Raw genomic sequence first — 12,069 nt, 5'->3', positions numbered from 1 at the left:
TTTGAGATTCATCCATGTTACTGTGTGTGTATCAGTAGATTGTTCTTTTTGTTGGTGAGTAGTATTCCATTAAATGAACATGCTAATACTTGCTTATTCATTCACCTGATGGACACTTGTGTTGTTTCTAGTTTTTTAAAAAAAATTTTTATGTGTTGTTTCTAGTTTTGAACAGCTATTAGTAAAACTGCTATGAACGAATGTGTGTATATTTTGGAATGGACATATGTTTTCATTTCTCTTGGTTGAATACCTGGGAGTGGAATTTCTGGGTCAGATGGTAAAGGTCTATTCAAGTTTACAAGCCTTGTCAAACTGTTCTCCCACGTGGCTGCACTGTTTTGTGCTCCCAGCATCGCTTGTGAGTCCCAGTTGCCTCCAACTTCACCCAAACTTGGTTTTGTCAGACTTTTTAATTCTAGTTATTCTGGTGGATGTTTAGTGCTCTCACTGCGGCTTTACTTTGCATTCCTTGATGACTAGCAAAGTTAAGCATTTCTTCAAGTACTTATTACACATTATTCACCATTATAATCAAACTGGAAATGATAGTGTACAAGCTGCTCTGTAGATGCCTGAACAGAGTGGGGACAGCAAGCAAATTATTAGACTCTACTGGCCTAGTGGTCTAGCATAGCAGGGAAAGACTCATTTTGCTGACAAACAGGCAAGCTGTACACCCTTTTCAGGTGGACAATATTCAGCAACAATTTGAACACCAGGGCCTTAGACCTTTGACTTCATTCCCTTCTTTTTCCCAAAACCCAAACAACCAATCATCTTGGTCCTTAGTTAATTTCACCATTATTCTCTCCACCCACCTCTTCTCACTCCGCCTGCTGTTGGAGATAAACAGGTCATGTGGACCTCACACACATCAGGTTCATGCACTCATCACTGACCTTTTCCCTCTCTAGCCCCCTGGGCACATCCCATAACACGATTCTTCTATTCTTTCCTTCAAGCTCTTAATTTTTACCCCAAGTATACTTAGTGAATAGTCATTCATTACATTTAATCTTGAAAGATCTTTTTTCAAGTTTATAGGTACTTTTAATTTATAACACTTTGGGGCAGTAAGTGGTTGTTATTTGCTGTTTTTACAATCATGACAATATTAAATGAAGATAAAAGAAAAAAACCACCCATCACTTAATCACCCATACAAAATTATATTGTCAATTTCCCATATTTCTTTGCAGGGTTTCTTCTTTGTAAATGGTTTGAAATTTATTTTATTTTATTTTTTAATATTTTCTTTTTAATGTTTATTCATTTTTGAAAGACAGAGAGAGACAGAGCACGAGCCGGGGAGGGGGAGAGAGTGAGACACAGAATCTGAGAAAAGCTCCAGGCTCTGAGCTGTCAGCACAGAGCCCGATGCAGGGCTTGAACCCATGAACTGTAAGAGCATGACTTGAGCTAAAGTTGGATCCTTAACTGACTGAGCCACCCAGGCACCCTGAGCTTTGAAATTTAAATCTAACAGTCATTGGTTACAATTTGGCCCAAAGCATTATTGTCATTTGTTGTGATGGCATGCTGGTCTTTCCCAGAACGCCGCAGATCCACGGAGGAGAAAGGCCAAGGCAGCCTGACGCAGGGACTTACCGAAAAGGGCTGGCCCCCGAATCGTCATGCCAGAACCACAGGCTGTGCAGTTCCCCTCAAGAGGACTGAGTACTGAGGAGGAAGATATCCAGACGCTCTGGCTCAACGAAAGACTGCCTTCTCGGGGTCACAAAGGTGATGGGTCTCCCTCTGCCCCTCTGATCCATAGAGGGTGATAACCACCTAAAACATGATAATCAAAGATAAAATGCAGGAAGCTCTCAGAGGATTCTTGGGGTTTATCCCTAAGGAGAAGGGGGAAGATAGAGTTGTACTGAGATGAAGTCTTTGGGGGGTTGGGCAAGTATGGCAGACTCTGCCGATGTCCAGTGTAGAACTAGGAGCTACTCTCGTAAGTGCTCCTGGACACCGGGGCGTCACGGGGTCAGGGCACATCTCGGGCAATAGGAGACACAAGGCAAGGAGTGAAAAACATTCATTTCGTTAAGCTTAGCTGGCATGGCGGCCCTTCTTCGATAGCCAGTGGAGACCTGCAGGAGGTAGTGAAACAGAGCTGGGGTCATTATCAGCCAGGACAGTGACCTTCACCTGTAGGAACAGCAGAACCAAGAAGGATCTTCACCTAGTGTAGACACTGCTTCCTCCAGCTAAGAAGCAGGAGGATGCACGGCTCCAGCTCTGGCACCTCGGTGAACATCAAGGGTGGCGTGCGGGTACAAGATAAACAAACAAGAGACCTAAGTGATGAAGCAGGGGATGAGGGCTCAAGTCCTGGGTTGATGCCTCTGAAATGAAATATTCATAGAATCAGCTGATCAGGTCTTGGCCTTAGAAATCCTTCCACCTCCCGCCCGCCCAGGTAGGGTTATCACATGGTGTGGAGGACACCTAGTTAAACCTGAATTTCAGGTAAACAATGAATCACTTGGGAACAGAAGTACTAAAAATGCATGAGTTACATAAAATTCAAATTTAACCGGGTGTCCTATATTTTTGTTTGTTAAAACTGGCAACGCTATACCCATGGCTAGAAAGAAATGGACGGTGTGTATTCTAGAATCCCCAAGTGTAAGAACACATAAGAATAAGGAATGCATGGAACAGAAATTAACAAGAGGCTGTCATCAGAAGATTTGTTGTTGCTGTTGTTCCAAAAGGAGATTCCATACAGGTTTTTTCTATATTGCAGTTACATGGAATTCTAATTTTACTTACACCTGACTTTCACATCCAATGTATAAAGTGAGATAAACTTCCATTTGATTTTAAGTTCTCTAGATGTTCGGGCTTATTCCTAACTTAAATGAATCATATGAGAGTTCAACCTCTGCTAAAGAAAAAAAAAAAGGAACATAAAGGGTTAAATTGCGAAGCCCTGAGACAGGAAACGTGAAGAGAAATTTAAGAAAAAAGTCGCACTCGAATTCCTATGCCACTGAGAATTCCTACCACTCTACCTGCCTCTTCTGGTGAAGGTTTGTTGTTGTTGTTGTTGTTGTTGTTGTTGTTGTTGTTGTTTTTCCATCTTGTTCCACCTACTCAAGACACTATGCAAAGCTTTTGGAATCAAAGTCATGACTGTCACCTTCTGCATGTATGTTTGATCCTTCCTCCAAGCCTGCACAAAGGTGAGCATATAGAATCCTAAAAGGCTGGCTAGCAATGACACCCCAGCAGGGTTGCTGGTCACACGAAGGAGCAGCTTGATAGTGTCTTCAATGTTCACCATCCGGGGCACAATGAAGAAGTCGCTGCCAAAGTAGGTCAGGCGGTTACAGTGACCTCAGGCAGTTACTGTGTCCTCAAAACTGTACTCTGTGGCCCAACCTGCAATTAGAATCAAGATATTGATTCTAACTGAACAGAGTGCTAAGGAAGCATGTAATAAAACACAAACACATGCAATTTAGGGAGGGAAAACAATGTCCGGGTCGTGTATTTACCACTGGGGGTCGTGTAAAATAGTATATGTGGAGAGCAATCTGGAAACCTCTAGCAAACCTGGAGAAGCACAAATTCTCTGAATCCTACCATTCCAGGTCTGAACCCACGTCTTTGGGGGAACTCTGCACATGTGCACAAGGAGACATGAGAAAGGTTTCTGTCAGCATTGTTCATAACTAAAAGATTGGATGGAGCGCCTGGGTGGCTCAGTCGGTTAAGTGTCCGACTTCGGCTCAGGTCGTGATCTTGCGGTCCGTGAGCTCGAGCCCCGCGTCGGGCTCTGTGCTGACAGCTCAGAGCCTGGAGCCTGTTTCAGATTCTGTGTCTCTTTCTCTCTCTGACCCTCCCCCGTTCATGCTGTCTTAAAAATGAATAAACGTTAAAAAAAAAAGATTGGAAACAACCTATATATATGTCCAGTAACAGCAGAACATACAAACAAACAAGTAGAGGACTCCTACTGCGTGCTGATGGAGTAATCTACAGCAGTTAACACGAATGAGGTAGAGGGGCTTCTGGGGGGCTCAGTCAGTTGAGCGTCTGACTCTTGATTTCAGCTCAGGTCATGATCTCATGATTCACGGGTTTGAGCCCCAGTCAGCTTCTGCACTGACAGCATGGAGCCTGCTTGAGATTCTCTCTCTCTGCCCCCTCCCCCACTCATGCTCTCTCTCTCTCTCTCTCAAAAATAAAAAATAAATAAATAAAATAAAGAGACAACTTCCCCTTTAAGAAAAAAGAAATTGTCAGAGCTAGATATAGCAACATGGATAAATGCTGAGTGAAAAAAACAAATTAAAGGAGGATACGGTATAGATGATGCCATTTACAAAGAGACCAAAAGCATGCAAAACAACACTCTCATATCTGTTTGTCAGTCTCCCTCCCTGGAATGTAAGCTCAGGAGGACACTGTCTTGTCCATCACTGTATCTCTAGTTCCTAGATATGGGCCTGGTGCGTAGAAGATGCCCGGTAAATATGTGCTGAAGCAATCAGTACAAATGCTGAGTTCAGGACAGTGGTCGCCCTTTGGTAAGTGGGAGAAAACAAGACTGGACGCGGATACATAGAGGGCTTTGATTATTCCAGAGTGTTTTATTATTATAAAAAAATTTGAACTATACAGAGCAAAATACCAACTTTGCGATAAAGCCAGAGTATTTAATGTTTTTATTATATTATTCCCCATAACTTCCTTATAACTTCCACATGTTGTAACATTTCTTCACAAAAAAGTGTCTTCAGGGACACCTGGGTGGTTCAGTCAGTTAAGCGTCCGACTCTTGGTTTCAACTCAGGTCATGATCTCGAGGTGTGTGGGTTTGAGCCCAGAGTCGGGCTCTGTGCTGACAGCATGGAGCCTGTTGGCGATTCTCTCTCTTCTCTCTCTCCCCCTCCCCCACTTGCGCTCGCACGTGTTCTCTCTCTTAAAATAAATAAACTTTAAAAAATATGTATTTTTAAAAATGTTACTAGGCAATCAAATGAAAATTACCAATTCCACGTTCGATTGTGCAGATAAAAAGCTTCAAATATTGTCAATACGACTGGCTGCTTTCTAAGGCACAAGGTTAAGTTCTGGGTGCCGGGTCTATCTCTCACCCTCTAACTGTCATCCTGCTCTCGGCAGCTCTCTTCCCCGCACGGGGTCCCAGCGTTGTGCAGGGGGCTTGTTAGAAAGACCACTCAGGTCTTGCCCCGATTTATTTCACCAGAAACTGCAACCTAAGGGGCTCCCAGGTAGAGGATTTGCTTGAGAGGCTCTGCACCAGCTCTTCCGAAATCCCTGCCGAGGCCACGAATGGCGCAGCTGCCTTCCACAGCATCCTCTTTTCCTCTGTTCACATGTGAATGACCCTCTCTCAGCTCTTAACCAACAGCCTCATTATTTCCAGAACTTTACACCAAGGTGTTGGGGCAACTGAACCAGGACTTAAATCAGATGGGATCACACAGAATCGCCCATGCGAAAATGCAGGGCACCATTTTAAAGTGAGCAGACCCCTGGAACGAGGTGACAATGAGAAAAGTCCCCACCTCGCCTGGAATGTACAAGAATCTGCCAAATTATTTTTACAAAAGCTCTCTTTAATTAAGCAGGAAATTTGTTTACTTTTACCCACAACATATTTAACACTTGCAGAATTTAACAGGGTCTACCTACTGCTTTTTTAAAAAATTGTTTTAAAGTTTATTTGAGAGAGAGAGAGAGAGCATGAGCATGCACAGCTGGGGAGGAGCAGAGAGAAGGAGAGGCAGAATCCCCAGCAGGCGCTGTGCCATCAGTGCAGAGCCCAATGCAGGGCTCGAACTCACATACTGGGAGATCATGACCTGAACTGACATCAAGAGTCAGACGCTTAACTGACTGAGCCATACAGACACCCCTACGTACTGCTTCTTTTATCTAGAACTGTCAGATTCACCCTGGACTGAATATTTGAGAAGCAAATAACAAATATAAAGTGTAAGCCTGCTCCGAAGAGACACACTTTCCTGGCCCGCTACATGCAATCTTCTTTTTGCCAGGCTGATTTCTCTCCCTCCTGATGCTTTTTCTTTCCGGGCCCCTCGAATGAGGTAACAGATGCTCTGCATTTCATGCCAGCTGGGGCAGAAGAGAAAGAGAAGTGGTGTGGCTTCTTACTTGGCACGCTATGGTCTCCCACGTGCTGTTGTGGCTGTCCCAGAAATGACAGCGAGTGACGGCAGTTGCCGCCGAGAGCAGGGTGGGTGTGCTCTGGGCACTCTACTGGCTTTTATTCAGCACAGCTGTTGTGTAGTAGGCACTGCTCCCATACTGCAGACTCTCTGGAGCCAGCACCCCTGTACATTCCTCATCTGAGAACAAAGAACAGGGCTTACTTGCATTTCCAATGGGACAAAATTACTATCAGAACGCTCCTTCTGAAGGATCTATTGTTATTATTATCATTATTTTACAAGTGGGGAAAGGATTAAGTTTAGAATTACAAATGACTTTCAAGAAAATGACCAGTTGCACAACCTGGGGTTCTGAGTTTCTCCCATTCCAATAAAAAGCTGTGTTCTTTTGACAGATGAAGATTTAGGTCTAATGAGTCAGAATATATGATGAGTTTTAGAAAAATGAATGAATCACACACCCAAACGAGTAGCTACAAGACGGAGCTAAAAGAAGAAGCCCAAGAACGAAGCAAGGATGGGAAGAGTGTGGTTCCAGGAAAGAGCCCTGATTCGAGGCCCAGCTCTGTCACCAGATGGCTGTTAAGGGCTAAGGCAAGTCACACCATTTCCTTAATGTTCTCATCTTTCCAACAAAGCCTCCGGACCAGAGGATGTCTAAGATCCCCAAGGGACATGATATTGCCACGACTGGCAAGGAAAATGGAGCGCATGTTCTGAGTCGGAAAGAGCTTGTCTGTAACACAGAACTTTATACCCGGGAGCCCAGGATGAAAGGTGCTGCCTCAGGTACTGTGTCTAAGAGCAGTACCCTAAAAAGTGATCATTCGTGTTAGCGAGGCCTATAAAACAGCCAGAAGCTTGTTCAACATGAGAAGACTGTAATGAGAGGGGATTATAACATGCTTTATGTTTTATAACATGGTTATTGCCACTCCTCCACACATTTTTTAAATGCAAACAGTAGCTCTTTATTAAGATTCTTCAGTATTACAATTGATTTTTAATGTTTATTCTTGAGAGAGAGAGAGAGAGAGAGAGAGAGAGAGAGAGAGCGCGCGCATGAGTGGGGGAGCGGCAGAGAGAGAGAGAGGGAGGGAGACACAGAATCCGAAGCAGGCTACTGGCTCCAAGTTGTCAGCACAGAGCTCGATGCAGGGCTCGAACTCACGAAATGCGAGATCATGACCTGAGCTGAAGTCGGATGCCTAGGCGCCCCAGTACAGCATTTAAAGTTGATATCCAGTGAATATGTTTTTTGGTCAAGTACATCTAAGGCACTATTTATGTATCTCAGAAATTCTTAACTTTTTATATATGTCTCAAATTCTTCACTTTTCTAAGCCACAGTGTAGTCATTTTGATATTAAACCAAGATTTACTGAGGTATCTCTGGCCTGACCCAAATCTAAGATTAGAAATAAAATTGGAAATATATGTGTATGTGCAGGAATTTTACTTCTCAACATTATGCAAAGTTTCAACCATATGGAAAGTTGACCCATTTAATCACTAACCAGATTCTAGAATTAACATTTTACTAAATTTGCTTTATCACATATATATCTGGATCCATTCCACAATCTTTAAAAAAAATGTGTTTCATGGTCATATACATTCCCATGAGTGATAAAATTACATGGAATAAACATACATACAGGAGTACAGATAAAACTGATGAAATCCAAGTAAGGTCAATGCATTGTATCAATGTCATTTTCTGGTTAGGATATAGTGGTAAAGTTATGCAAGATGCCAGCATGAGGGGAAACTGGGTAAAAGGTATGAGCTCTCTCTTTTATTTTTCACAATTGCATGAGAATCTACAGTTATCTCAAAATAAAAAGTTGAAAAAGAAGAAAAAAATACATTTCAAAGTAAGTTTCTGATTGGGGTTTTACCTTTTTGCCATACCTGATTCTTTGGAAGGGTGATGTTCAGGTTGAAGTGGGTGTGGTTAGGCTGATACTGGAACCCCAGGTAGAGCGTCATTAAAAGGGGACTTTCAGGTTCTATGCACACGATCAGGGATTTCTCCAGGGAAGTGATGCTCACTGTCATAACAAAATGGTCTGAGCTCATGTTGATGCTGGTGGGATAGATTTCCACGCTAACATTTCTCCACAGCATGATCTAGAATGAGACAGTTAACCAATCTTCAAGATGGTTCATCTGTTGATGCCTTTCAGTCTCCTTTCTAGTGATAATGGAATGTAACTTCCTAGGTATTCCTCCATGAATATCTGTAGGGATTAAGGGAGAGTATATAATCTCAAACCTAAAACACCTCCTAAGGGTAAGGTAGTTCTTGTAAAAGTTTCCAAGTGAAGATGTGAATAATAAAATAATGGCACTGCCATGAATCTAAAATGGCTTCCTTCTATCCTATTCTCCAAGAATTCCTATTCCCTTCTATTTCATTCCTTTATAATGAAGTCATACCTCAATATCTTCCACTAAATCATGTACTTGGAAAAATTTATGATTAGAGCTTAGCAACACACTTTCGATACTTCCAACAATGTTCTTGTCATCAAAATCCCTGAAGGAACTGAAGCTAGTCCTATTACCTAGAGACAAGAAAATTTGTTTCATCAATTGCTGAAATCTATTACCTAACACCCCGAAAGGTAATAATGTATCAGATATCAGAAATTAAAGTAAATGCTGGGATTTTCCCCTTGCTAATATCTCAACTGAAATAATATTTCTCATTATAACATCATACGAGGAAGAATTAAAGATAAGTCATTTACTTGTGACCCTCAGAATTATTATTTTTTAACATTTTTATACCTGGAGGATTCATTATTACTAGCAAGGAAGTATTCTGCTCTCCAGGATAAGACAGCAATCTTGCTCTTGTTTGTTAGGTAAATGCCAAAAGAGATACACTATATACTGATATGGATAAGTTGGTATAACGAGTCAATACTTATTCAGATATTCCTAGCTTCATATATAAATAGTGAAGAGTTGAGATCAATTCAAACCATAACACAGAAACTCAGTTAAATCCAGAGGTCTGTTTAATGCTTCCAACCTCTACAGTGGCTCATTTTTTTTTTTAATGTTCACTTATTTATTTTTGAGAGAGAGAGTACAAGAGCAACCACACACATGCACATGAGCAAGGGAGGCGCAGAGGGAGAGGGAAACAGAGAATCCTAAGCAGGCTCTGTGCTGTTAGTGCAAAGCCCAATGCGGGGCTTGATCTCACGAACCGCGAGATCATGACCTGAGCTGAAACCAAGAGTCAGACACTTAACCGAGCCACCCAGGCACTCCTCCATTTTTAAGAGGCCTCCATTCCTGCCATTGTAAAACAGAAATCCATGGCACCCACCCTTCTCTTGTTTGGTCTGGCCAGCTTACATATCATGGTGCATCCAAACGCCTGTAGCCACCAATCCCAACTCCATTTGGGTCAGAATCAATTTGACACTCACTTGAACATTAAATCCTGGTTGTCTGTTCAAGAGCTCTTCCAAAGCTGAAGCCCTTGGAAAGCCTAACCTCACAGCTGCTGGGGACTCTAGAGTATAGGAGCTCAGGGGCCAGGTTGACATGTTTTGGCTAATGAAGGAGAAATTAAATGGAAATCAACTTCTGTGTGTTTTCTAAAGATCAGAAACCTAAAATGAACCACTCTCCCCCTCCTCCTCTGTTACCTGCTCAGCATCAGAGAAGCAATGATAGAGGTCAAAGTCACTAAAGACTCAGAAAACTGGTTCTGCTGTAGAAATGTTTCCTTGATCTTCCCAAGGGCCAGCAAGGCCATTTCCAGCATATTTTCTACCTGCATTGAGAAGGAAATACCATGTGACCTGTGTGGCTTTTGTGGATAATGGTCTTGGAGGGGTTGGAAGGAGGACAAAGACCTGGATAGTGACATATTGAAAGATGACATTCTTTTTTTTTTTTAAACGTTTATTTATTATTGAGAGACAGAGACAGACAGAGCATGAGCATGGGAGGGGTAGAAAGATGGGGAGATACAGAATCTGAAGCAGGCTCCAGGCTCTGAGCTGTCAGCACAGAGCCCAACATGGGGCCCGAACTCACAAACCGTGATATCATCACCTGAGCCGAAGTCAGATGCTTAACCAACTGAGCCACCCAGGCGCCCCTGAAAGAGGACATTCTTTGCAAAGGACCCAAAGAAAGTATTTGTAGTCTGGCTAAAGACTCGCCATCCTTTGTATCAACTAACAGGGCCATCCAAGAAAATATTTCTTTGTCCCATGATATAAGCTTCTCTAGACCTACTTAACATTTTTTTTTTAAATTTATTTTTAGTAATCTCTACACCCAGCATGGGGCTGGCACTCACGTCCTAGAGATCAGGAGTTGCATGCTCCACCGACTATGCCAGCCAGGCACCCCTGCCTGTGACCTACTTATGAGAGGTTTTCACAAACAGTTTTATTACAATGAAATTCACAATACAAATCACCCACTTAGAGTATACAAGTCAATGTTTTTTTGGTATATTCACAGTGCAACCATCACCATGATCTAATTTTAGATCATTTTCATCTCCCTAAAATAAACCCAGTACCCAAGTACCCAGCAGCCAGCTGTCTCTGTCCATTCCCCTGTCCCTATGCCCACCCCCCCAGCCCTAGACAACCACCAATCTACATTCTGCATCTAGAGATTTGTCTCTTGTGGACATTTCATAAAATAGAATCACAATACGTGGTCTTTGGTGCCTGGCTTCTTTCACTTGGTGTAATGTTTTCAAGGTTCACCCATGTTGTAGTGCTTCATTCTTTTTTGTTGCTAATGTAACAAATATAACACATTTTACTTATCCATTCGTTGGATCATGGACATTTGGGTTGTTTCCGCTTTTTGGCCGTTTGACTATTTGAATCATGCTGCTACAAACACGACTGTGCAAGTTTTAGTGTGGACGTATGTGAGCCTATTCCAAGGAGAGGGATTGCTAGGCCACGTGGGAAGTTCCTTTTTTAACCTTTTGGGCAACTGTCAAACTGTTTCCCAAAGTGGCCGTATCATTTCACAATCGAATAATGTACAAGGGCTCAAATTCGTCTGCCTCCTTGCCAACACTTGTTACTGTCTGTATTTCTGGGTACAAAGTGGCATTTTATTGTGGTGTGATTTACATTTACATAGACCGATGATGGTGAACATCTCCTCAAATGAATACAAAAATGCAAATCAACACGAAAATGCAAGTTTAATTTACTGAGTGTCTACTATATGCCAAACACCATACTGAGCTCTTTTCACTGGATTATAGCACTACGGAGGTTTGGCGCACAGATGAGACAGTGAGGAAGACCCAGAGCGGGTCTAACGGTGGTCTCTTCAGTGGTGCCGCTTGGCCGGAGACTCTTTAGAGATCGAGGAAGAGGCCGTGTGATACCTGGATCTGCCAAGATTTAAAAAGTTTCTAAACCGAGTTCGACATCAGCATGTACTGTACCTACCTGCTCAATGGCATGCTTGGACCTCTGTGGACTTGCTCCAGCAGCTTCCATCACAGTGTCGAGGGACTCGGAGAGGCAGGCAGTTGGGGGTTTTTGAAACCCAGACTGCTTTGCTCTGAAATGTGCTCTCTGGTGACTTCTCACTCAGGTAAACATGAGGACTGATGACACTAACCTGGGAGATTTTGGAAGCAAACACACAGCCCTGAGCTGTTTCTGACTGTTTTAAATTTACTTGTGTTCTTCTTATAAGGAGTTCAATTTCTTTATGCATTTCAATGCATTTTTAAAAATATTTATTTGAGAGAGAGAGAGGGGTGGGGATAGGGGCAGAGAGAGAGAGTGAGAGAATCCCAAGCAGGCTCTGAGCCATCAGCATGGAGCCCAATGTGGGGCTCCATCTAATGAACCCTGAGATCATGACC

The 12,069-nt window shown here is 42.7% G+C and overlaps 1 protein-coding gene across 1 annotated transcript in view; it reads right to left on the bottom strand.

Moving 5' to 3' along the window:
• The window catches only part of PKD1L3 (polycystin 1 like 3, transient receptor potential channel interacting), an 82,220-nt gene that overhangs the window by 47,384 nt on the left and 22,767 nt on the right, over nucleotides 1-12,069 (bottom strand). Inside the window, 11 exon segments of the mRNA XM_043599384.1 lie at nucleotides 1,612-1,718; nucleotides 1,720-1,794; nucleotides 2,046-2,121; nucleotides 2,123-2,160; nucleotides 3,158-3,358; nucleotides 3,361-3,399; nucleotides 6,166-6,359; nucleotides 8,084-8,315; nucleotides 8,625-8,745; nucleotides 9,854-9,981; nucleotides 11,652-11,819. Coding sequence (XP_043455319.1) covers nucleotides 1,612-1,718; nucleotides 1,720-1,794; nucleotides 2,046-2,121; nucleotides 2,123-2,160; nucleotides 3,158-3,358; nucleotides 3,361-3,399; nucleotides 6,166-6,359; nucleotides 8,084-8,315; nucleotides 8,625-8,745; nucleotides 9,854-9,981; nucleotides 11,652-11,819 — 1,379 coding nt within the window.

The sequence above is a fragment of the Prionailurus bengalensis genome, chromosome E2, assembly GCF_016509475.1.
Source record: "Prionailurus bengalensis isolate Pbe53 chromosome E2, Fcat_Pben_1.1_paternal_pri, whole genome shotgun sequence".
Lineage (NCBI taxonomy): Eukaryota > Metazoa > Chordata > Mammalia > Carnivora > Felidae > Prionailurus > Prionailurus bengalensis.
The sequence above is the reverse complement of the archived record's forward strand: the minus strand, read 5'-3'. Positions and strand labels throughout refer to the sequence as shown.